This window comes from Epinephelus lanceolatus, chromosome 18, assembly GCF_041903045.1.
Source record: "Epinephelus lanceolatus isolate andai-2023 chromosome 18, ASM4190304v1, whole genome shotgun sequence".
Taxonomy (NCBI): domain Eukaryota; kingdom Metazoa; phylum Chordata; class Actinopteri; order Perciformes; family Serranidae; genus Epinephelus; species Epinephelus lanceolatus.
Window position 1 is genome coordinate 22197640 of NC_135751.1, and position 27416 is coordinate 22225055.

At 43.1% G+C, this 27416-nt stretch overlaps 1 protein-coding gene across 1 annotated transcript in view; it reads left to right on the forward strand.

Annotated features, from left to right (window-relative positions):
• The first annotated feature begins 3431 nt into the window (after nucleotides 1-3431).
• Nucleotides 3432-27416, forward strand: part of pde4a (phosphodiesterase 4A, cAMP-specific) — a 69198-nt gene continuing 45213 nt past the window's right edge. The window contains exon 1 of the mRNA XM_033644398.2: nucleotides 3432-3869. Coding sequence (XP_033500289.1) covers nucleotides 3574-3869 — 296 coding nt within the window. The 5' untranslated portion in view covers nucleotides 3432-3573. The remainder of the gene's footprint in view (nucleotides 3870-27416) is intronic.

Consider the following 27416-nt stretch of genomic DNA (forward strand, 5'->3'; position numbering starts at 1 on the left):
GTCTGTGTTTCCTGCCCATTTACTTAGAGCCGGCCATCCCCATTATTAAGCAATATAAGCAGTTGCTTCGGGCCCCCTTGGTCTCTGGGGGCCCCCTTGTAAAGAATTGCTTTAATGAACAAAATAACAAAATATTAATTGAACTTCCGAAACAAAAACTGACGACATACAAAACAGTAAGCTCGGAGACAATAAAGTGAAGCCCCACGAAACAACCACTTCCAGGATTCTGTGGTAAAAACTAATTTTGCAGTTGTATTACATATGACAAGATTAACAAACTTCATGAACAGGACCACAATCAAGGGGCAACATGGTAGTGCTGTGGTTAGCACTGTTGCCTCGCAGTGAGAGAGTTCTGAACTGACTGGCCAGCCAGTTTGGGCCTTTCTGTGAGGAGTCTGCATGTTCTCCCTGTGTGAGCATCCAAAGACATGCAGGTTAAGTTAATTGGTGACTTTAAATTTCTTGTAGGTCTTAATGTGAGTGTGAATGGTTGTCCGTCTCTGTGTGGCTCTATTTGGCAAGTGTACCCTACCCACAGTTCTTCTTCAACAGTTTGCCAGCACTGCAGCCCATGATATGGAGGCTGGTTTTGAAAAGTGTTATATTTATTTTCACATTGCAACAGTAACAATAATGTTCTTACATGTCTACATGGTGGATTTTTCAACCAATTTGGTATTTATGTCACTACAAATGGGTAAAATGTTTTCTTTCTCATGTGATCAATGCACCAGGATTTGCACAAGATTATTTCAGTCAGGAACACTTTAGTCAAAGAAAACTTTATTTCCATTTGCAGTATTATAGTATATTATAGTATTATTTGGCAGTATGGCTCTGTTCTGCGGCCTCTCTGAGTTTCCTCGGGACTTTGCAGAAAATCTCTTCCATGCACCTACGTGGAAAGTCTAAGACAGAGACAACACACCTCTACGCCCTTCCATGCACCTGCACTGAAAGCCTTAAGGCGAGGGAGCACACCTCTCTGCCCTTCCACGTGCATACGAGGAAAGCCTTAGACAGAGAGAGCAAACCTTCCTGCCCCTCCATGCGGAGAGCAGCAGCAAAGACCCCCCAGGAACAGAACAGAACAGAGCAGCATCAATGACAATCAGAAATGACATTGATATGTCAGACACAGCATGAAAAGGAGGAGCTGGGATGGAGACGGGTTGCGAAGTGGCTTGCAGAGGAAGCAGCAACAGTGGGCAGGCCAGAGCAGTTTAAATAGGGCGCCCTGAATGAGATTCGCCAATTGGTTGCATAGAAAGGAATCATGTGATCTATCAGCTGATTCCCTTCATCATTCAGCTGCTCCATCAGTTGACTGGCTGTTTGAGATCAGCTGACATAGCTGGGATGTGAGCTGAGCTTGACATTGTGTCCTGCCTGAATTCAGGCTATGCTCAATTTGCATCATATCCTGTCTACATTCAGACATCTTATTCATGAGGACAGGTGAGATTCAGCTCTTTCCAGTGAAAACATAACACTAAAACATGCATCAGTCTTTAACCATATCAAGCAAAAGGACCTAGGAATACCGTTCATGGGGTTAGGGGGGTAATAGACAAATACAGTATTTACTCCAGTCTATTTAAAGATTAATCTGTAATATGTTAATGGTCCCATTTTAGTCTTTACATGCTTATTTTTACATTATGTCTGGTTAAAGTAATAATTACTATGCAGAAGTGCAGAAGGGAGGCAAACAAAATCCTGCTTAGGGCTCCCGAGAGGTCTAGGGTCAGCCCTGCATTTACCACATTTCCATTTCTAGCTATGTTGTGTAGAAATCAACTGAAAAAACAAAAACAATTACGGCCCCTTAGGAGCTGTTAGGCAGTAATTGAATGCACACAATGCACAGTAAATAAATCACTGGAGATAACTAGTGTGATGCTTTAAAATTTGCAAATAGCTCGCTCCATCTACTCCCACTCAAACCAATTGGCACCTACACAACTGAAATAGCCAGCGCCGTCTGATCAAGAGTGAAGTCCGATTTAGCATCTATTAAAAAGCACTGCAGACCAAAACACTGCAGTAAAAATTGATCCCACGCTGACAGAGGTCAGCTCATTGTCACAAATGTCACTAGTCAGATGCTTTTATCTAAAGTGTTTTACAATACCATTAGCTGTGGTGGCCCTGATGGGAATAAGACCTTTTACCTAACAATGTGAGAGCCCTGCACAAGCTCCCAAAGCAACAGGGCAGTGTTTACTTTTGTCCCTCATCTAAAAATATTGGGTGCAGCAGGAACACCAGGGGAAGGACTGGAAGGTGTCAGTGCTGTCACTCTAGGGGGGTGGACAAATGAACCTGTACTCCTCAAGCATGGAGAGGGTAAGTCACAGTGACAATTCTCAGCTACAAATAGGTAAAATGATAAACAGTGGCATTTTAAGATGTCATGGGTGATCTTGTAAGGCTCCTTTGCCAGCTGCCATCATTTGAGCAATTTGCTGCGTTTGTTTTCTGTCAAGGAAATTCGCAGTGAATGCACGCATGGGGCAAAACATAATGGATGAGCACATAAAAGGTTCAAAACCCTCCAGTGCTGACAAATCACTGAGGAGAACAACCACCACCCAACCACCACATAGATAGACTGGACACACACACACACACACAGAGGGAGAGAGGGAGGGAGGGAGAGAGAGGAGCGTGTTGTGGTGAAGCCAATGTTTGTCGTCGAACTCCAGCAAATATGAGAATGGAAAGATAATGGCCCACAGGATGACTGAACCTCCGCAATTATCAATTTGTGTCCTTTTATGATGCATTCTGCCAAAACAAAAGCTGAAGAGGAGAGTCTGGACAGCAAGGAACAAAGGATCGCATGTGGTTTTTGGACATGTCCAACCATTCTTCACACCATCCTGGTGCACTGAGGAGGGATGAGTCCAGTGTAACATCTCGCTGAAATCACTGGATCCAACATCTCCATGGAGGAATTACTGGAGACGACTTCTGCGGTGTACGCGCGCACCGAGATGCCGTAGCTCTCTACATGAGCCGCGATAGATTGAGTACTTTTATGGAAATTGCTTGGAAATTTCAGCTCAGCTGAGAGACATACAGGCAGCAATAATATCACCACCACCACACACACATAGAAGCCAGCGCCGGCGATCTGTGTGTCTCTGCAATAAGTGGCTGATAAAAAGCAATAAATTCTCTAAAATAAATATAGTCATCCGGTTGTGCGCCATGGACGACGAGGCGTCAAACTTCAGGGGAAGCAGCAGGACCGGTGTCTCATCACCAAAACGCAGGACTGGTGAGGATCACGGCAGAGCGGAGATTCTACTAAATTAAAACTGATCACCACTGCAAACAATGAGATTAATGATTTTTGGATGACTTGTCAGATCACCACTGTGACAGTTCTTGTGACAGAAAACAAGCTTCAGATCGGGGCTGTGCTGGACTTGGTCACTTTGATTTGTTCGCGCAGAGATCAAGTGGCAGAGAGGGACATGAAACATTCTGTGCTTGAAATAAACGAATACAGCCATATCATTTAATCAATAAGTTTAAAGGGGATTTTTTTTTTACACTATGATGGAACCACCACCATGCTCGAAGAAGAGCCTTTCCCTGTCGCTCCCGGTTCCCCGGGAAGGACAGGCGACTCTGAAGCCTCCGCAGCATCTTTGGAGACAACCCCGGACCCCGATCAAAATCAAACACCGGGGCTACTCCGACACCGACCGGCATCACCACAGGCACATGGAGCGCTCAGACGCCGTGGATACGAGCGACCGACCAGGACTGAAAAAGTCACGAATGTCCTGGCCATCCTCCTTCCACGGGACCACAAACACATCCATCGGAAATTGTGTCGGGCATAAACGGTAGGCGAGAGAGGGGTGTGCATTCCAAACATCCCAATAATAGCCCATGACAGCCCACAAGGCATATGCGTAAACCAGAGGGGAGGAGGGGAAGGGGGTGCATTTTAATGAGTGCGTAATAACGCAGTGTGCCTGAAGGGTTAACTGATATGAAGCGCTTTCTACCGGGAGGCGGGACGCGTGGGTTTTCGGTGCTGATGCGTTATGCGTCTTTGGATAGACTGTCAGATGGGTATGAAGCGCAAACCAGTCCGCCCACTCGAAAACGCAGGAGCAGCATCTGCAAATACCAGTAACATTTTTAAGAGCGTCCACATGTTACATGTAGCTGATAGGTGACACCAGGTACAGTCGGTTTAATGGCACCAAAGGTCTAGTGGGTGCGCTCGAGCGTGCGGCACTCAGATATCAGCCTCCAATCCAGGCCTTTTATCCGCTTGTTTGCAGAGGGAGGTTTGGGGCCCAGTGGGCGGTGGAGCAAAAGTGAACCCCCCCCCCCAGTTTGCGCGGATGATCCCTGCTGGAGTGCCCTTTAGCAATGCACTGAGGCTCTATCTCAAAGGAGATATAGAAAAAAGCCCCCCCCTCCAGGTGTGGTAGGTGAGGTGTGGGCTCCAATGAAAAGACGCCCTATGGTTTAAATAAGATGTGACAAAGTTATGAAGTGTGACATGGACTGTCACACAGATGGTTTCAGACAGAATCTAATTGGCACACCAGAGCTGCTCTCTGATCAGATGTGACAGTGAAGAAAAAAAATCACCGCATTAGGAAGAGGACATCAAACACAGCAGAATTATATGATACTTAAACTCCACCAGCCAACAACTCTGCCAGCACTTAAATCAAATTACACCATGCATGTTAATCAAGCAGATTAGATTAAAGGCATTTCATTAAGAGAGCCATGGCAGATACAATTTTGATATGATTGCTTTGTCCTTACACAACTATCACTCGGTTTATCCTCTAAAGAATGCAGCACCTGGGTGTTTTATTGCTAAACAGCTGCCTTTTTTCATCACGCAAGACACATTTACAGCCTGATGAGTGTGGACAGAGTGGCTGACTCATTTATGTGGCGTTTCACATGTTCATAAAAGGGGGTATCCCTGCTTCTAGGAGAGATTGGCCATAAATGCAGGTTTTCCCGGTCGCTCCCTTTTCCACCCTGTCCTCTGTGTGACCTGGAATCCCCAGATGTTCCTCCAAGTGAAAGAGTTAGTTTACATGTTGGACTGTTTCTGACTCCCTTATTATGGTATTAAAATGTGCTCCTTTCACAAGAGCAACACATTAAACTAGGTGATTATTAGATTAATAACACATCCCTGTGAATGAGCTGGGTCTCAAGAGGACTGTTGGGGTCCTCCTTTTTTTATTATTTTTTTTTTACTCCTGTTATTATTTGTTTTCTTTCTTTCATTTTTTTTATTTTAATGCCACAGACGGCCTTCCCGGCAGGCCCCTGGGAGAAGGGCCAACTCCAGCTGACTGGAGGAAGGGCTGATTTGTATTTTAGTCCTCAGGACACGCTCTGAGGCAGTCCAATCTTTAGTGCATTGGGACTGACTCTGCCTGGCCTTCTCCTTCTGTGGGCGGCAAACCATGAGAGGGCAGAGAGAGAGTCGTAATTCGATTCCAACATGCTCAGTTCTTAGAGCACACCAAGCTGTCTCCAACTGTGTGCGTGTGTGTGTGTTCATGTGTGTGTATGTGCCTTAGCACATCCATGAGGTGATGTGTACAGTCTGTGGGTGTTTGTACTACACGCTGGTCAGGACGGAGGGCTGCAGGCTGTGTGTCATGAGTAGTGGTGAAATGCAGCGTGCACAGTGTGTGTTTGTGTATGGGTGTAGAGGTATTTATGAGTGGGTTGTGCACAGGTTAGTGTCTGACCTGTAGCCCTTATGAATTGCAATAGGCCTCATTTCATGTGTTTTCATATCACCAGGAGGCCAGAGGGATTTTCATTGTGCTGCTATTATTTTAATTATTTTTTACGTATTCATCCTGCGTCCTTCGTTATGTCCGAATAAAGGGCGCTTCAAGCTGCATGCCTCATCTGGATTTATCAGGTTTTATGAACAGCTAGGTATTCTTTGTTTTTAGCTCAAGGCTAGCTTTCTCTGAGTCCAGCCTATGGAAGGCAGCACCACGCATGTCTGCTCTCAGTACAGTGTCTGAAAATATAATTTCACCAAAGCCTAAGATATGGGAAAAAAGACAGACAATAACTAGGAGTTGCCCCCTAAATCCTGCTCATATTGACAAGGGTTCAAGTTACTAAATAAATATTGATTACCACCAGATTTGAGCAAAAATGTGAGGCTGAATACTCTCCTGCTGAGATGAATTCCAGCTCAGTTGCCAGATGTGAATGTTGGACCTTGCAGCAAACCGCAGATAAGTTGCATTTGTATGTTTCATTCGTATCATGTCAACCTTTTTCAATATCTGAACATAGTTCAAATTACACATATATGAGCTGAGTTTCCTAGTAGGAGGTGGAGAGGATGGTAGACAGCGTGACACCTAAGTGAGACAACTATTTAGCGACACATTGGTGGCACTTCCTGGGCAATTGTGCCACCAAATGCAAGTGTTTTTTAGCGAGATATTTACAATGTTTCTAGGGTGATCAGGCCCTCAAAAGCACATGTTTTTTAGCAAGACATTGGTGCCATTTCCAGGTCAATTGGGCCACCAAAAGCAGTTGTTTTTTAGGGAGGTGCTGGCTGCATCTTCCTGGGTGATTGTGCCTCCAAAAGCAAGCGTTTTTGGCAAGACTTGTGGCATCTTTTCGGGCAATCGGGCACCCAAAAGCAGGTGTTATTTAAGCAAAACATTGGTGGCATTTCCAGGGCGACTGGGCCACCAAAAGCAGGTGTTTTTTAGTGAGACATCAATGGCATTCCCAGCAGTGGTAGTGCCCCCAAAGCGGTTGGTTTTTTTTAGCAAGGAATTAGTGGCATCTCTAGGAAAATTGGCCCACCAAAAGTGGTTATTTTAACAAGAAATCAATAGCATTTCCAGGGCAATTGTGCCACTAAAGCAGATGTTTTTTAGCGAGACATTGGAGGCACTTCCAGCTGTGCCACCAAAAGTGGATATTTTCAAAAACATGATCTTTTCCTAATCATGGGTTAGGGTTACACACCCCACATAGTCGATTGAGATTGCTTCAAGTTGAACAGTCAGTTTTGTATGTATGTATTTAGTCAGTGTGCTGTGCAGTTTACTTTTGGGGACGTTTTAGTCCCTACATTTTGCTGCAGAATAAAGGCTCCTAACTTTCATGACACTGTTTGGCACAGTCAGCTGCGGACAAGATGCGACAGCACAGAAGGGGAGAGACTATGCACCAAACGGCTCAGAAAAATATTATCTTTTCTCTTCTGCTTAGATGTGGTGAATTTACAGTTCACAGCAGTTCAATACAGTACAGTCTCTAGCTTTTGTTTGATATCTAGTGTTGGAAAAAAATGTTGTACAGCTCGTTTACTATATTACCTGAATATAATATCAGTGAATTTATGAATCCTAGGATAGCGAAGGAATGGCCCACCCTACTCAACCTTACTCTGCCTCTTACCCTAACCTTAACCAATCCCATTTGTCTTGCCTAATCCTAACCAATCCAACCAACAAAGGCAATGAATACTAGCCAATTATAGGGAGAGTCTGGCAGGTCAAACATTCACAAATTTGCATCCTGTTGAGTCCTGTTCAAATATTAAAACTTCATGTGGAAAAAAGAAGAAATATATAACAAATATTCATTTTAAACCGAAAAATCTGATTCGACTTCTGAATTGGGTACAGCCATAAAAATAAGATCAAATGTATTCAGCTGAGAAACATGAAGTGACTTTGTTGCCGTAGAGAGGAAAAAGTAATTGGTCTTTGATTGGTTGGGCACAGATGAACTCAACGATGGCCTTAGTGTCTGGGGGCAGCAGACCATTCAATCACTGAAGAGTTGGTCAAGACCTCATCTCGAGGTCCGAATGGTCAATCAGCCTGAGAGATGTTGGTGAAATTGTTTGGGACAAGGGTCGTACAAGAACAGATTGCACCGTGTTACTGTAATTGATACACTTGCTGTTGAAAATGAAGCACCCCCAACAGTCAACAGCCTAGGGATGGATAACATACAAGAGGGATCCTGGGTGCTGTTTAGCATAATTGTTTGAAGAATCTCATTGTCTGCGACTGTTTTCACTTGTCTATTTTTGTCTCTTATGTTGTATCCCACAAAATGGCAGTCTTAGTGGCAATCAGCTTCCCCCCAAGAGTGTCAGTCTGCCTCCTCTTCCCACCCCCGGTGTCTTTTGTTCGACCGTCTTGTCAGTCCTTTTGTCAGAGGATGCTAATATGAGCGTATCAGTCATCAGGTCCCATGCCCAATACGCTCTGGGAAGTTCCAACATGAAAATGACTGACTGACACTGAACGAGTAACAGCTCTTTCCGCAATTCTGTTGCTATGGTTACTTGTTTTGTGCATTTGTAGAATGGATTTCATTTACCCAAAAAAAGGCAAAAGCCTACAGGCACTTGATGGGCTTGACTGTATAATTTGTCAGTATGTAGCAGATCCCACTGGATATGCATCATGACTTGTATGTATATAAGGTGAAAAAGTCAATATTAACACACCTCTTCTGAAGAACTGCAGCCTGTCGATAGTTTAATCACAGCACAGAGACAGTTTCCTGTTTAGGCCTCTGCAACAGTTTCAAACCAGAGCCCCCCTCCCTCCTGTCCTCCCTCCCTCATCTACAGCTTCATGCATTCTTTACACCTTGTTTTTCTCCCCCCAAGCTGGGATCCAGGGCTGATTTGTAAGCCGAAGCTGCTATTTTGCCTGCTTGACTGGCCGGCTGCCATAATAATTTAGTTCATAATGAGGTACAGCTCCAGTTAATTACCACAACAGCTGTATTTTGTTGTTGATCATACATTTACATTTCTACACTCTAGAAGCCAAAAAAAAGTCTCATGCAAAGAGCATTCAGGAATTATCCTAACAAATGTGTTTTAAGTAATAGACCTCTTATCTCATTTGTGTAGCGGAAACATCTGTTTAAGCTACAGATTGCACTCTTCTGTGAATACATTGTGCTTTCTCACTACTTGCAGCGCTAATTAGTATCTGGAGGCAGTTCATGTTCTGGAACGGCACTCGCCATTGGTTGGCTCAGGCAGATCCCACAGACCTCGGGTAAAATCCCTCTGAGATCTTTTAGCAGTGACACCACGCAGGTTGTTTGCTGGAAGGGGATGTATATGCAGCTCTCATCCGAGGCCAGTCTCTGTGTTTGTCACCTGCTCATCAGTTTGTCTCACTGGGGGAGGTTCTCACAGGCTCCTTGGTTACTCAGGCCACCGGTAACCACATTTAGCACAGTCAGTTTGTTTCGTAAATCGGCTGGAAACCTTGGCAACTTTGCATTTTAATTACTTTCACACTGAATCCACTTGAAGTGATACACTAGTCATTTGTTTTTTTCTGTGTGTGTTTTTTTTTTTTTTTTTTTGACAAGTGTGGATGGGCAAGGATCCCAGCAAGAAGAAACAAAGTGAGCCACAGCATCAGAAATTCAAGTTGCACAACAACTCCACCTGTTACCAACAAATATCACCCTGTTTGATGCAAATAGTCCTCTTACATTTTGTCTAGAACAGCACCCAGTCCTTAACGAAGTATTTCACTGCTGGAAAGATGGTCTTTTCATGAAACAGGACTGTCTATATGGAGGAAAGATGCAAATACTCTTGAAACTGGTGCTATATGACCAGAGAAAACAGAGAAAAAAAGGGCTGTGGCATTCACTTCTGCTCATGAGACCTACAGCTACCAGACCAGTAAATGCTCCTGCGCACAGATTTGCAAAAGCCCCCTCTCACACACACTTTATAGTTTTTTAGCCTCTTTTGTGGTGTTGTTTTGCATCTCTTTGCAGTCGTAATGCATTTCTTTGTCTTTTTCTGTCTCCTTGAGTTAATTTTGTGTATTTTTTAGTTGTTTTACAGCTTTTGGTAGTTATTTTTTGTCTCTCTGCATCTCTTTGGGATCATTCTAAATCTTCTAGTCAATATGTGTTTATTTAGCCCCTCTCCCACTGCACAATAAACCCACTAACACCCACTCACATCTGGCTTTTGTAAGCAATGGGAAAGATTACAATCGGCATTCACACCCAGGTCAAATGACTCTGCAGTAGTCATGGATATTTATCGGCTCCAGCTCCAATCAGCAGTGATGGAAATGCAACACCCGGTTGAACGCGTTCATTTTTGCCCTTTTACTAGCAAGTTGCAATGATGCGCCACCACAAAATACCATCCGTCTCCACCCAAGCAGCACTAAAATATTGATCCAAATTAGCCTGCACCTGTTTAAAAGAGACAGAATGAGTAAGATATAAAAAGAGGCAACCACTGTAACATTTCCACCTGCCTCCATGCTGCTTTCTGATGTTTGCTAACCTGCTTTCTCGCCCGTCCGTGATGTTGAACAATACACACAAGTTAAAAAAAAAAAAAGTCTATCGCTTATTTTGAGTGGGTTTTCCTGTGTTTATAGGAAAACATGTACACTTATTTTGGTGGAAATGGGGTATTTGAGTGACATTTTGTGGGTGAGGCCCACTTACACTTTGGACCCCTGGGCGTTTGCCTAGTAGGCCCATTCTTTAAACCATATGTGCTGCTGGTGGGTGATGTAATGCAAGCTTGTTCGTTTTCCCAAGGGAAACAATATGGCGGCCAGCTGGGAATAAACGATGTGGAATTACAGTTAAACAGCGCATTAAAATATGTTTCTGAAGACATTTTAGACAAGAAATAGGTGATACAGTGACAGAATCCTGGTTTAAATTTGATCAGCACTGCCTAGTTTTACACTTTGATCAGAGTTTGGTTTGGGGAGGGGGGGCGTTCTCTCGCTTGATCCACTGTCTAGACGCTTTGCATCCATGGTGGTGGGCATACATAAATGCAGAAGTACAATCTGTAGTTTGAGAGACAGCTCTAGAGCCTGCGAAAATCTGCTGAACAAGGCGAAATGCATCATCTGGTGGAGAGATGAGCAAGACAATCCACTGTTCATTTACATGTACTACCCACGTTGTTATGACACAAAGCTGGTTGAAAATCAGCAAAGTATCCCTTCACTTGCTTTTCATCATCTTACTTTGTCACATCCATTAAATCTCCATCACGGAACTTTCCGCCAGTTTATTATGTGACAGTTTCCTCTCTCAAGATGTCCAGTGTGATTGCGATGAGCTTCATGGTGGCAATTTTTTTCTAATCTCTTCTTATCTAATAATATTGTTTGAATCCCTCTTTTGTCCATAGAAATTACAGCCTTTGATTGCAGCCTTTATCTCTTTTTGATCCTGTATCCTCTCAGTGCTTCATTTCACCCCTGTATAAATGGGGAGCATTGATTCCATCTCTATTTCTGTTCTCCGCTTTGTCTCGCTATTGTGTGGCCCGTCTCACTGGCTCCCTGTAGCTTCTAAGATTCTATCTGATAGTCTTCTTCTTGCTTACAGTGGCATTAAGCGCACAGTTTCTCTGTCATAAATCTATCTATCATTTCATCCCACTCTCCCTTTCTTTGTCCACCGAGATCCTCAGCTGCTTGCAGAGTCTCTCCCCCCTCAAAGCCATCTCTGAATCTCAAACCTTCACATCCCCAGTGGTGGAATGAACTGCCCGCCACTGACAGTGTGCAGCACCTCATCTCTTCCTATATTCTTCTCCTTAAAGGTATTTTACGCGGATGCAATTTTTCATTCTTCATGCTCCAGTCGTTACTTGAAAAATCACAGGCTTCAAGGGGAGAGCAGACGCATGCACCTTCATCATATGGCTGGCAATCAGCTGCCATTAAAGAGGGAGTTCAAACAGACCGGTGCATCAAAGAGCACTCTATTTGAGGGGAAAACAGTTAATAAGGATGAAAATACACACTAAAAATGTGTGAATTCAGAACTTTTCCTTGGATTTATTTTTCTTATGTTGTAAAAAAAAATAACGCTCTTTAATAGTAGGAATAGTGATTTATTCTCCCAGCCTATAGGCGCTGAGAGGAACTAAAAGGAAAAACCTTTTTAGTGTAATCAAGTCTCCCTCTTCAAACCAAGAAAAAAGTCTTCAATGCTGAGACTCGGGAGAATTTAAATGTCAAAATGTGCAGCGTGTTCAATTTCAGAATAAGTGGTACTCTCTCACCTCTTAGCAAACAGCTCTGCTTGAGGGAAAACTTGAATGTAATGCTCATTTTGGTTGGGATTTTCCATACAAGGCACACGTGTGAACACAGTCCATGTTGCGTCCCAGCAGGTGACACAGGCCGCCACAATTCAGACAGTCTGTGGTCTCTTCTGCTGCTGCTGCTGTGGCACGGAGAGGACGACCTCGCCGAAATGTGCTTCAGGCGGCTGTCGTAGCGCAGAACTGTCTGAATGAGTGAAGCTGACAAACCCTCTGTCAGCTGTGTGTCAGCACACACACACACACACACACACACACACACACATACGCACACAGTGGAGCAGAAAGAACAAATAGCGTACACCTGTCGAGCAGAGCGCTGTGTCAGACTAATGTGAGGTACGTCCGGGGAGCGCAGAGAGAGCCTAGTTCAAAACAGGAACTCACAACAAATCAGAGCTGAAAAGGATGAAGGAGTGCACCTGGAGACCACGCTTGGCACGGACAGACGCAGATGCTCATTCAACTGATGCCAACGTCTCATCTGAGATATCACTTCCAGACCTCCTGCCCCAGGACAGTGTTGTTGCCCAAAAATCACTGGCAGATCATTAGCTTCACTGGATGATTATGAAAGAGTGTCAGTCCTGCTTAGAGAAGAGGGACAGATGGCATTAATAGTGGCGTAACATGTCACAGACTTCCTCACTGTACACTGTGTGGCCCAGTCCCAGCAAACACGACCAAAGCTTTGTTCAGAAGTACATTATGATCCTGCTCGCTGTATAAACTGTATTCCTATAGGCTGTGCTGCCCATATATCCTTTTATGACAAGACAGTGTTGACACATATATACAGTACACCCGAGACAGAAATAGGCCTATAGCAGGAAACTGTTTGTTTTTGTCCGTTCTTGGTCTGACTCAGCTCCACCATTGTTTCATGAGCTTGATTGGAAAAATGCTGCAAACCAGCAGCAAATCATATTCAGATGCTACCAAAACAATAACAGCACAGGGGCTCGCTAAATGTGACACTAAATATTTCATAGACTACTAATTTGGAGGGGAGAAAATCAAATCAGCCAGCCGGTATTTATTGTCATTTGAGCTGCTGTTGTGTGAAAACCTCGTATCTCATATTACTTTAGCTTAGCTTTCTGCCCTTTATGCCTGCTGGAGTGTAGGGCAGCAACAAAGGGATTCCACTCCTGTCTGTTTGGGGCCTGCGGAGCCACATGCAGCTCTTTAGCTCCTCTCCAGTGGCTCCCTCTGGCTTTGACAAAAAAATATACAGAAATGGTTATTTTTCATTTCTCATTGTCGTAGACCTGAAGTGATACATTTTACAACTGTAACAATGTGTTGCCCTTACACCAAAAAAAGGTAACATTTCATCAACTAATATGTCATATGTCTAAGGGCCCTAACACATTAAGTCAATGGTCGACTAATGGTCAATGTCAGGCTGTCTGTGGATGTCTGTTGCCCTAGTATGTGCAATGTGTCCCACACTGTTGCCACTAGTCAGCCCTTGTTTGCCAATTCAGCATGCTAAATCGGCCAGTGAGTGAAAGAACTGCACAAAAGAAGAGAAATGGAAGTGAGGAGAGCAAAGGACTTGCACTTATTGTACTCCTATTGTCTCTCTATTAGGCACTGGTTTTTACCTCTGCTACTTAAAAACACTTCCATCTTGTATATTTGTATATTTCGCCACATATTTTATACTCTGTTGTTCTAAAACTGGGCCCAGTGAGTGACCCTGGCCCGGGGAATCAGGGATTGCCTGGTTGGTACTGGTTGTGAATCGTTAAAATTGTGGTTACTGTACTTAGTGTTACTGTAATTTGAAGCATTCTCTGGCACAAGAATTTCCTTCGTGATAAATAAGTTCCGTTGAATTAAACAATTAAATGGTTGTTTGTGTTATTGTTCGCTAGCGCACGGTAAATATCTTTTGTCCTTGCAACACTGGGTTGTGCTGTTAATGTGCAAACTGGCTAACTAGCATCTTGAATCTGTCTTTCTGTCCTTCCATCCATCAGTCTTCTAGCCTTCTGGTATAGAGTCATTTCTTCTCACGCAGGTCCATAACATATGTTGCGGTGTGTTCAAGTGCAACTTTTTAGCTGACAAGCCTCACAAGCAATGTGAGGCAAAGCAACATTTGCCCTTTGTCACCCCTTGTTCTTTGATGCCGGATTGGTGTGTCTAGCCTTAAGGCCTGGTGCCTTTGCCTAACCTCAACAGCTGTGGCTACAGTTGTCTCCCTAGTGAGGCTAGCTATGGATTCTGAATCCAAAATATTAAAAAGTATCAGGGGGGAATTGAGAGTTTAATAGTGCAAGGACGTATTTCATTGCTTTTACCACCATTGCTGCAAAGTTTATGCACCAAATAATCATAAATAATGCATGGAGAGTGGCCACCTTGTGCTAAAACCTATTAATGGGTGCTTATTTAGACCCATTAATAATGTTGATGGGCATATTTAGACTTCAAAGGCTGTGCTACCTTCCTGAAAAGGCTCAAATATGTTTTGCTGCTCCTGGCATTTTATATTTTTGGCCAAATTGGCTCTTCTGATAGTAAAGGTTGCCGACTTCTGCCTTACAGTGCACTTTTGGATGGTACCTCAGGTCTGCCTCAGGGCTTTTACTTCTCTCTCCTGCTGGACGCCAGGTTTCCTCAGACTTTCCCTTCTTACTTCTGGGTTCCTGTAGTAGCGGGCAGTTCTTGTGATGTCATCCTGCTCTCTTTGCATGATCTGTCCAATCCATCTTCACCACCTTCTCATGTCTATGCTCTCTTAATTGGACTGAGTGAGTAGTTGTTTTCTGGAGATGGTGTGAGGCCAGAAGATTTTCTGAGGCTGTTTTGTTGACAGCTTGGAGAGGTCACTCTGTCATTTTCCAGCCTTCTGAGCTGTATAGCAGGGTAGAAATAACAAAGGGGTGGCTGGGCTTCCACACATTGCTCAGCAATCTGCAAGTACTTCTAGCTCTGCTGAGTCAACTTGTGACGTTGCCACCTGATTCTCCATTGTATCTAACAGTGCGTCCAAGATATAAAATCTCCTCTGTTGTGGGTAGGTTCAGTCCATCTACATGTATTAGTGGGTGTAGGGGACCAGTGCCAAGTCATCTGTGAAGTAGAGATCTTCAAGTGTGGAAAAGAGCATCTGATGCCTCTGGGTTGGTCCTCACTTGTGCTTCGCATCACTCAGTCTATGACCATATTGAAAAGCAGTGCTGACATCACACATGCTCGCCTCACTCCTGACTTGACTTTGATTGGTTGCTGTTTCCTGCACGGTTTGTGAATTTGGTGTAAAAACTCTTGATGATGATGATGGTCTGTTGTGGAATCCCATACATGCGTAGGATGCGCCATAAACTGTCCCCGTGCCTGTCCAATCCTTTTTTACTAGTAAAAATCCTGCAATCAAAATGTTACTTGAAGGTCCAGTGTATGGGATTTAAGCAGAAATATAGTATAGCATAATAAGTACATTTTATTTAGTGTATAATCACCTTAAAATAAGCATCATTGTGTTTTTATTACCTTTGAATGAGCCGTTTATATCATGGGTAGCAGGTCCTTGTTTATGGAGATTGCCATGTTCACCGCCATGTTTCTACAGTAGCCCAGAATGGACAAACCAAACACTGGCTCTAGACAGGGCCATTCATGCTTTTGCATCAGCCCCCCGTAGTTAGAAGCTGATTTGCGACAAACAAAAAAACCCTGATTCATTGCATAAAACTGCTTTATTCATTATTTGTAGCAGTTTAAATCACTGGGTCCGTTTGTTTTGAAGAGGAAGAGACCTCTGCAGACAATTTGGCTCCCAGCAAAAACTCAGAAAAAAAGTGAGCACACATTAGCATGTAGTTGGTGAGCCACCTGTCTCCGACATGCCGAACAGCATCAGAAAAACACTGTTTTGTAACCTTAAACTGCTTTATTCAGTTTCTTTTAATGTTTAAAATCACTGGGTCCATATGTTTTGAAGAGGGAGAGACTTCTGCGCATAATTCGGCACCCTGAAAGAATCTCCTTAACATCTGGATCAGAAATTAGGTAAGCATACATTAGCATGTGGTTGGCCAATATGCCGAACAGCATCAGATAAACACTGATTTGAAACATAAAACTACTTTATTCAATGCTTTTAATGGTTTTAATCACTTGGTCCGTTTGTTTTGGAGTGCAGGAAACCTCTGCGGATAATTCGGCTCCAGATAAAAATCTCGTGAACAATAAACACTGAAGGAATTCTAAGCAGGAGAAGTTTCAGCTGGTTGCAATCTGCAGTCATCACTGCTAAATCTCCCTTAATTTTACACACTTAACCTTTAAGTAAAAGTACCTAATGCGTAAAAATGGCTCCTCTGTGAGTGTTATACTATTATTGTAGATTATTTAATGTATGAGCAGTATTTTATTGCTTAAGATGGTCAGTGGAGCTAATGGCTACTAGTTTATTTTTAGGTAAAATCTAAATATGGAACTTGTAACTCTGTCTGTCCAACAAATGTAGTGGAAGGAATAAAATATACAACATTTTCCTGCCAAATGCCGTGCAGTAGAAGAATAAAAAAAGCATAAAATGCCCATTTATAAGTGTCTGTGACAACCCTCTCCGAGCAGGCCTCTCCCTCCAGGACACTGGCGGGTGGAGTCAGGTCATCGGGCAGATTAAGCTCACCTGGTTTGACTGTAAGACTATATGATCTGGTGGCAGTCAGCCAGTCTCTCTTTGCCTTGGCGTCCACCCTGTTTGGGTATTGTTACATTTAGCTTGACATTACACCAGTGTCTTTTTTTAGGTAACAAACATCCTTTCTAGTTACAGCTCATGTGTGGTCTCCATTCCTTTGGCCAGCGAACTGAGGATCCAATTAACAATGTTGGTAAAATGAAGTGTAATCTTTGTAGTAATTTGCATTAGTTAAGCTCCATGACATTTAGGGCTCTGGTCCAGACTTCAGAGTCTGTTGTCTTGTTTAATTCAAATTTAGGGAGCATAATGCATGAGCAGTGTTTTTCTTATGGTGGGAGAGCAATAGTCTGGTCCCTTGTCCTCGTGTCTTTTTGTTTTTGGTCCTAACTGAGGGTAAATTCGTTGTGCATTTTTGTAACAATCTCTAATGATGACTGTGTTGCAGCTGTGATCTCTTAAAGCGGTAGTGAAAGTGGTAGAACTATATACTTGGGATTATCAGTAGCTGTCTGAAGACTAGGACTGGGTTGTATGTTAGTCAGCCTATGTTTGGGGAGGCTCCAGTTGATGCAGGTGATGGAAAGACGGACAAACACAATGAAGATACTTTAATATATTAAAAGAAAAAAACAAAAGCAGTGTTACAGGCTCAGAGTCCCAAAAGCAGGCCAACACTGACTCCAAACAGCGACAGACTGACATAGAATAAATGAACTGGGCCGGAATAAGCAGGGATGACAAATTGGCTGAGTGAGAACAGGTGAGCAGGAGGTAAGGTGACTGCAGGGCTAATGGGGGACAGGTGAAACTAATCAAGGCGGAGCAGACGATCAAAACTGGCGGGAAAACACATAAGGGCAGAAAGTGAAGTGATCTGAAACGAGAGGAGAGGTGAGTAACAAAACAGGAAACACTAAGAATGGATGAATAATGAATCAAACAAAGGGAAAACATGCCCTCCGGAGCAGAGGCGGGGGCAGATTATGACGCCAGTTTGTTTGTGTGTTTCTACCTTTTGGTTTTGTTAATTCACACTGGGATTCAGCACTTTATGTGTGTTGTATCAGGTTGGGTTAATGTTAAAGGTCTGTTACCTTCCTATTTATTAGGTTGGGATTAGGCCTTGACACGGACAGTGAACAGATGCAGTGTCTTTTTTGGGAGTGTTGTGGAGTCGGGGAGAGGGTATTCACACACTGTTTTTGCTCTGCCTTTCACCATACCCACTCTAATGTAGACTGAATCTTGTCTCCCCTTTAGTCTTAAAGATGCTTCCTCTGGTACTGAGGATGAGGATGTCTGAGGGTGGATAAGCTGAAGGAAACAAGTTGGGATATTAGTGGGATTTTGTCAGGGTTCAGTGGGAGTTGCACTTTGTGTATTGTGTGTCAATGTTGTGTTTTAAAGAGATTAAGGACAAGGAGGCTCGGTGTCGAGTGCAAATTTTCAGTTTAAGTTATTTATTCTTTGGTTCCAGGTCTTTTCTATCGGCACTTTTGGCTGCACTCGTTCGACCCAGCCTTATTAATTTATGTTTCCATTACCAGTTTATCAAGTTGTGCAGAGTTGCACCAGAGATGGGCCATCTCTGGAGTCGGGGGCCACAGCATGCCCTACTACCTCCAAGTGGGTTGTGGAGACGTCAGATAAGCGTCGTCGTCATTATTCAGTGTCAGCATTCAGTGATGAATCACTGACATGTTTCAAAAGCCTTCGCTGCATAGCAGATACCTTCATCACCGTCTTCAAAGAAGTGAAAAGAAAAGAGTGATAAGTGGTTGGTCTATGGATGAAACACAAGCCCTGCTAGGTGTTTGGAACAAGGACACCATGCAGGCAGGATGGGCATCCAAATGCGTTCTTGCAATGCCGAGAAAATTTTAAAAACCTCAGACAAATCATTAAATGGACTGTACTTGTGTAGCCTTTTTCTGGTCCTCTGACCACTCAGACACTACATGTCACATTCACCCATTCTTACACTGGTGGCCAAGGCTACTTTACAAGGTGCCACCTGCCACTCAGCAAACCATCCACACACACTTACACACCGATGGAACAGCCATGGAGAGCAATGTGAGGTTCAGTATATTGCCCAAGGATACTTCAACACGCGGACTGAGGAACTGGGGATCACACTGCTGATCCTCCAATTAGTGGATGACCCACTCTACCTCCGAGCCATAGTCGCCCCACAAGAAAGATTACAAGAACATTATAAGAAAGTTGTTGACCACAATAACACCAGCGGGGCGGACAGAAAAGCGTTCTGTTGGTTCACAGTAGACTGTAATAAAGTTGGACGACATGACAGCTCCCTACAGTCTGAGCCAAAACACCAGCCCCTGGTAGCTGGCTGCAGTACAGGTCATAAACCCCGCCCCCTCTATGTTACTGTAGCTCACTCTGCTGTATGTTCAAGCATTCATTTCTCTGATGTGTTTGGTTTTTAATTCATTATTTGATGCTATAAAAAGGGGGTTTGACATCATGATTGACATCTGTGTGTGTCAGTTGGTGTGCTCACGACCAATGGATGGGAACTCGATACCATAGAGATCGCAACTGCGCAGAGTCTGGCTCCAAATGATGCACCAGCACAAGATGGCAGCGGCCATTTGCGGGATATTTTGGCTTCATTTTTGTACAGTGGACGGAAGAGGAGACAGATCTATCCAGATACACAGTCTGTGGTTCACAAGCACAAGCGGGCAGGCAGCCACGGAGATGCAAATCCCTGCTGAGCATCAAACTGAAACAAGCCAAGCCAGCACGTGTATGGAAAAGGGTTATGGGAAATTCAGCTCACCTGGCCTGTCTGCAAGAATATATTTAAACTGGTGGCAGTCAGCATTTCTCTCACATTTACTTTATCATCTCACTAATTTCCCTGTAGTTAAGTAAAACAGCCCGAACTTATTTTAAGTTGCAACTCATGTGGTGTCCCTTCCTTTGTCCAGCCTTGAGCTGTGACTGTAACAAGGTGCAGTTCTTGGTACATGTGCACAACACGGTGCATTTTGACTGTAGGTTGCTGTGTTGATGCCAGCTGCGGCTCCTGCTTAGGAATGCATTATGTGTGTTGCTTCTTGTCAGGGCAAAATATTTTTTTATTGCCACCAAAACAGAGTGATTCAGAAGCCCATGAAAATAAAACAGATGCAATAGGTTTGTGTGAGGAATATAAGATATAAAAAAAAATAACACCAGCAATCTGTGCAGCTGCAACGAGGTTTGTGGGAACACTTGAGAACTTTACATAATGCATGAGGCAGCTTGTGATTTATAGCCGACTGAAAGCGTGGTATATGAACACACCTCTGTTTCCTCTGTTAGAAAAAAGAGCCCCTGTTCCAGCTCCTGACCTCTCCAAGATCAATGTGCGAGCGTAACCTGTCTTGTCAGAGCAGCGAGCCCATTTTTTGCAGGTCATGCTCATGTTCACGCATTAACACTCAATATTCAGGCTGTTGGAGGGTAGAGGGGGGGAAAAGCAAGGCCCGAGGATTCAGGATGGTATTTTCATTTGATGCTCTATTTTTCACTTTGAGATCTGGATGTTTTTTGAAGATTGCGTGTTTTGTTTTTTTGCTTAGGCCCACTCCACAGCAGAAGGTTTTACTGTAAGTAACATCCCCCATTATTCAGGATTTCTAATAATGCTGATGCAGACTGGGAAGTGTATTTCACCCCCAACAAAGGCACAGTAATTAACACCATTGAGGCCTTAGTCTGAGCTCTCTCTCCTTTTTGTTGTGCGTGTATTGAGGGGCTTATAGTGTGATTACTTGTGTGGTTTGGGGTTTCTTTTTGTTGTGAGAGGTTTCCTTAAAGAAGATCAGAATTGGGTCTTCTCTCAATCCACGAAGCTGTTCTCCAGAGCCTTTTTCCTTTTTGTTGTTAAACTTAAAAGGTTGCTGGTGCCCAGCAAAAGTTTCAGAGTCTCCCTGAGCAAGAGTACCTCATTTTCATGTATGTTTGCATCAGCATATTCTTAAAGAAGTATCACTGGAAAGATGGTCTTTTCATAAAACTGGGCTGTCTATGCATTAGAATCATGTTAATACTTTTGTAATTGGTGCTAGGCTATATGTCAAGAGAAAACTGAGAAAAAAGGGCTGTGGCATTTCCTTTTGCTCAAGATGTAGACCTACAACTACCAGAACAAACTGCACTACACCAGACCAATAAACGCTTGTGGGTGACATAATGCAAGCTTGGCTGTTTTTTCAACCCGGTCTCACTCCAAAATCTGGTGCTTGGGCAGTGCCTTGCAGTGTCAGACACTGATGAAAAAAACAGTCCTTTAAAGGAAATGGCCACTTTAGAATGAAAAACAAAAATGGCAACTTGCACGAGACTAGCTGATGGCTAGTGGTGGTGCTAGTTCTCGAGTCTTGCGCGAGTTGCCATGTAAACATAGCACCCCTGCAGGGCAGGCTAACTGACCACGGTGAGAAATGATGCTATTAAAGTGGAGTAAATTACGTCTTTTCAAGTCAATTTTGCATGCCGCGGCTTCAGGGCTCTTGGATTACGACGGACGAGCCGTTCTGACGTTTTCTGAAATGCATTAGCGGAGTTTTATTACATTTTCAAAATGTGGGTTCCATGCACTTCAAGTGTAGCTATTATTCCCGGCAAGCTGTTATCCTCTGATACCCCGAACGAGTTTTGTTTTGTGGATTAAAAAACTACACTGTTCTTGTTTCCTAAACTCAACCACGTTTTTTTGTCACCTATACCCAACCACGTGGTTGTGGAAGGGAAAAAAAACGTCAATTCACAGTGTTGTATTCACATAGTGCATTTATTTTGAAAGAATTGTATGTAAACGTTCCAGTGAAAACAGAAGTGTATTTTGAAAGAAGACAATGCATGTAACAGGCAGAACTTGACAAGGCCTCCCAGAACATCAACAACCAACGCACCCAATCGTATCTGGATGCGGAAAGTCCACAACCAAACATCGATATGTGATGAGGTCGGAGTGAGAATGTCTTGGTTTTTCCACAGGAATATGGCGGCTTGCTGTTAACAAACAATCTCAAATTACAACTAAATATTAAGCTAAAATATGTTTTTGAGATTGTTTAGGTGAGAAATCGGCATCGCAGTAACAGAATCTCAGCTCATTTTTGATCAGCACTACTTCGTTTTACTGTTTTATCTCAGTATTTACAGCTTTCATTTTCACAATGCAGGAAACAGTATGGTGCCCACTTCCTGTTCACAAATTCTCATATTACAGCCAAACAGCGCACTAAAATGTGATTGTGAAGACATTTTTTGGTGGAAAATAGGCCATACAGCAATAGAATTCTGGTTTATATTTATATCAGCACTGCTTAGTTTTACCAGTTGATGAAGTTTGGTCTGAGTTTAAGAGAGAAAAAGGGGCAGCTTTCCGTCTCGTTCCACTTCTATACTCTTTGTGTCCTTGGTGGCAGGCGTATGAAAATGTGGAAGTACAATCTGTAGTTTGAGCAACAGCCCTAGAGCCAGCAAAAAAATGGAGCTGAGAGAAGAGTAGGGACATCTGGGTGCTAATATGGAGGGAAATTTCCCGTAGTTCATATAGACATAATGCTCACGTTGTTATGATACAAAGCTGGTACAAAATCAGCAATGTATCTCCGAAACTAAAACCAGCTGAATCCATCCAAGAGTTTTCATCCTCAGTTTGAGCACCAGAAAACGCCAGAGAAACATCTCTGTTTAATCGCAGCAGAAGCAGATGAGAAAAGAAAAAAAGAAGTGGGTACTCCCCTGCACAAAGACGTTGCCTGCTTTGATAGACGCTAACCCCTGAGCCCATTCCTTTACATCAAACAGGTGGGACGCTGACACCAGGGAGAAGGTGTGAAGATAAGGAGAGCGGAGAGGAACAGAAGGTAAATGTTGCAAATGAGGAAGCGCACTTGTGTCTTGAGAATAGCGAATGAGGGCGGCTGTCTTCCCAGATCACAAGTAATTGTGTGTTTTATTACATCAAATTTGACGCAAGACCTGCCTGCGATTGGTCGTGTCCCTTGCCACTGGCGGCCGCAGTTGCACAAGCCAGTGATGTTGTGTACATGAAGACCGGGCCTCCTCGCTCTCTCTCAGGGTGCTATAAATAGGGGGGAGAGAGGCCTCAGGCTCTGAGTGTAATGAGATTAAACCAAACCAGCCTCAGCTCCCAGTGTTTTATTGAGCTTTATTTCAGTTTCCATTCTGTATTTCAATATGTATAAGGAAGATATTGAGTGTGGCTGCTACTGCGTGCAAGAGTCTATGTAGGAACATTGGTTGTGCATCGGTATGTAAGTGTGTGTGAAGGCATCAAGAGTCGTGTGTGTGTGTGTGTGTGTGTGTAATATACTCATTTAGCACGCTGCAGGGCATGGTATGTCTCCTAAAGATGTGTTCATCATGATGGTAAAGCGTTTGCCACCATAATGTTGTGCCGTCACGAAGCTCCAGTAACCGCCGCCTTGCAGTCATCATGAATTCCCCCACTTTGGTTCCTGACTTTTCCAGCAGTTTCCACATTATGCACGTGAGGCCCCGTCTGTTGCTGCCAGTGGAGAAGTGATAGTTTTAACCGCAGCGCACAAGTCTTGTGCAACGCTTCTGCTGAATCCTGATCTGTGAAAAGCAAGACAGAGAGCTGCACTGGCACAGCTATCATCGCCGAACGTCTGCGTGTGAGCATGTGCTTTTTGCGAATGCTTTTTTTAAAACGGAAAGTGTCTGGGGACACGCAGAGTGGGAGACATGCATTCTGTTTGGGCATACTGCTGATTCTAACAGCCCATATTCCCAGACTCTGACGTTTCGGAAACGGTCTGCTGGACTCAGCTTTTTCTACCACGCGCCGCCCAGGCCCCATTACCCAGTCGCAGCTTCTTCCTCCATGAATTTGCCATCACTTAGAAAGCCCGGGTTCACTAAATTTGTTTTTCATCTCCTGCTTTTGTTCCCATTAGTAGGAGAACACAGCATTATCAACATCATCTGCACGTCTAAGACTAATCATGAGAACACATTCATCAGCGGTCAGTGGAAGCGAAAGACAAATGAGGATGAATAAAGACACCAAAAGGAGAGATAAACAGAGTAATGCAACTAAAAGCAAAGCAAAGCTAAATGTATCCATCTTTTACAGCTTTGTTGACATGTCCCTAAGCTTTTATTTAACGTAGTCAAAACAACAACCTCTCCAGATTTACGCTTTCGGTCAGATCTGACCACTGAAGTGTGGCAGAATAAAGTCAGGCAGACGCTGAAAGTTCAAGCTGCTGGCGTGACTTGATGTGAGACAAAGAAGAGAAGACAGGAAGGCCGCATTGTGAATTGGGGGACATTTTGAAAGTCTAAAATTACAGTGCTTATGCTTTTAAAAAAAAAATCGAGAATATGAGGAATGGGAGGGCATCGGATGACATAAGAATAAAAATGATAGACATATGACTCATCAGACAAGCATGTCGCATTCACTGGCCTGCTGCAAGGCAATGGCCCTGAGGCAGTTTCAGGACAAATGAATCCACACAGATTATCCTGCTTCTCCCTCACTAATGATATCTAACTGCTATCTAGGATGATCACACTGATTTTCTTATTGTTCTCCAGCTAACATGATTCTCCTGTTTAATGCCTATTAAACGGCACTATAATTGGAGTGCAGTTTTACTAATTGGCCTTGTTAAATTTATGGTATATTTTATCTCAAGGCATGTAATTAACCTAAACATAAAATAGTCAGCATTTAATTTTGCACGAGATAATATTATTCATCCTTTATAATCTTTAATTATATAAATTCATAGTGGTGAGTGTTATCAAAAACAGGAGCTGGGCCATATAATGCAGCTATAATTGATATTTTTACAATAACAATTGATAAAATGGCTGTGAGATGTGAAAGGGATTGTCTGATGAACCCACAGAGAATTATCACCTGACTCTGAGAAGCTTTACAGCATCTGTCAGCTCATTGTTTTTCCGGCTTTGGTTCACTCTCTCCCAGGATCAGATGGCAGACAAATGAAGTTAGTGAGTGAACATAGGGAACTCGCCTCCAAAGAAAAACAAGTGCATCATTCACTTCAACAAACCCCTTAAAAGAATACGTTTAAATGACAAAACCCTCTAGAAGCTGCAGGAATTTAAGGGAAACTTTGATATTTATCAGCCTATCTGGGCTCTATTTTCCCATATGTTTCATCTAAGGCCATTCTCATATTTAGTACGATGGATTCGCACAGTGCCCAAGTATGACTGCCTCCCCCCTGCCACTCAGCTTTGGCATTAGTAATGCTGTTCCATACCAAAGGACCCTTGTGTCATCGTCTACGTGACAGTTTTGATGTCCTGCAGTGCACTGCAGGCCGACACTGCTGCCCTGGTGACCATCGCCTTCCACCGCCTTCCAGTCTGTCCACGATTGGCTGCACTGCTGTCTGATACAGAGGCATCAGTATTACACTGAGGTTGCTTCATGACCAGTAAAAAAATTCCTTGTAATTGCGTTAAATAGCAGTTCACTTCCATTTTTTGGTACAGTTGGTGTTCACACCTGATGCATACCATACTGGAGTACATATGAACCATACTTGAGACCACCTTTTCAAGTGGACTTGGGCACAGATCTGCATACGGGACCTGAGCACATTACACAGTGTTCATACTAATCAAATGAACTGGACTTTGGGGTCAAGTGTACTTGGATCCAGGCCCGTGTCCCTGATGTCAAAGCCCCTAAGTGACAACAATTTTTGAAATGCTTCCAGCACTGAGCAAAAGGGCTGCAGCCGGCGGCCGTAAATAGACTGCAGTAGCAGTCCATCAATGTACACCGCTAAAAGTTTTTGTTTTTTGATCAGTGGAGACCAAAACAGACCTACAAGGAGGCTAAAATGACAACTTTAAAAGTGATTATATGTCAATGTCGTGTTCACAGCTTGTTTTCGTTGGCCCAAAGAAGTCAAAACCTCAGCTATCACAGGTTTAAGGAAGCAGATAAAATTGTTATCCAAACAGTTTCTGCTTATCTGGGGTCGAGTCACAGTTACAGCAGGCTAAGCAAGGCCGTTCACATGTCCCTCTCCCTAGCAACATTTTCCAGCTCCTTCTGGGGAATCCCAACGACGAGGAGGAGAGGCTCTACTCTGAGCTCCGTCATGATGTCTGAGCTGTCTAAAGGCTCATTTATACTCCCTTAATGTAAAAAAATACTAGACACGTCCATTTCAAACATTGTAAACATCACTGCCAACACACTTCTCCACTTCGCCAATATTTTGGCACTAGAGGGCAGAGTCAAAAATTTCAGACAACAACAAACAAGGGCGACAGCCGATGAGGTTGTAATATTGTAGGCTACCTTTGCAGTTGTAGACAGTGTTGGTCTGTGCAGCCATTATATACATCCCAACATGCGGATGAAGAATTATATTCAGTATATTACAGATTTGTCTTGTTCCGCCATTATTTAAATTTCTTCATCATCTACTGCGCCATATCTTGCTTGAACTACGCTACACTGCCTCTATGATTTCCGTTGGCACTGCTCCATTTTGTCCGTATCCGTAAGCTCTCAGAAAACATGTACAAAGACGGACAAAGTGAAAACAGAGTACAAACAGAAGGCTCCAGCTGTCTCCATCTCCTTATCTAACGAGTGGGCCCAGCCTCCCAACGGAGGAAAACTCATTTAAGCCACTTGTACCTGCGATCTCATTCTTCGGGTTGAACAGTTTTTTTTTTTGTTTGTTTGTTTGCTTGTTTTGGAAAATGTTTTTGCCTCTTATTTCTGTTTCTTTTTCTAGTTGTATTTATCAACTGGGCCCAGTTGTAAAGAGTTAATCTGACTGAATTTCTGCTACTGGATTGCATCAAATCCTGAAAATGGGTTGTTTAGTTTTGTTTATTTTCAGGATTAAACCTTCAGTATGTGTTGTTCAAAACTTTTAGAAGTATTTTAGTAGGATTGGGATACCTTTGATCCAAATAAATAAATAAATAAATCCTGATTATTCCAGGTTCAAGCAGAAGTGTATAGATTTAATGTCGATTTCAGGAACAAAATAGAATAAAACCTTTATAGTGGTCAAACATATACATATTTAACTGTTAGAGTAATGACATAGACAAAGTAGACATTATGCTACCTAAGCTTTTCAGTATACCATAATCAAAAAAATAAAATAAAGGATTTCGTCTCCATTGAATAATCCCCCTAAAAAACTAATACAGAGCAAAAATTATTTCATTTTACCTTTCAATTATCGCTTTATATTAATTACATGACACAGTCAAAAGAAGTTTCTATTAACTGCATCCTCCATGTTGTCTCTTCAAATAAAAGTTCTTAAAGTTCCCTTAAGCTGACTGTTCCACTTGTTTCTCTTTACTAAGCTAATTGCCTACATTGTGATATATAGTCCCATTTCGGGCACTGGTTTACGCAGATTTGGTGAGCTTGAATAGTTTGTATCTAGATTGGGGCGATTCAATCCAAATCCAGTCCAAAAGTAAGATGGAGTTTCTGATCGTGGGCAGCAAAACATGGGATTTCAAACTTTTTTAACCACTGAGCCA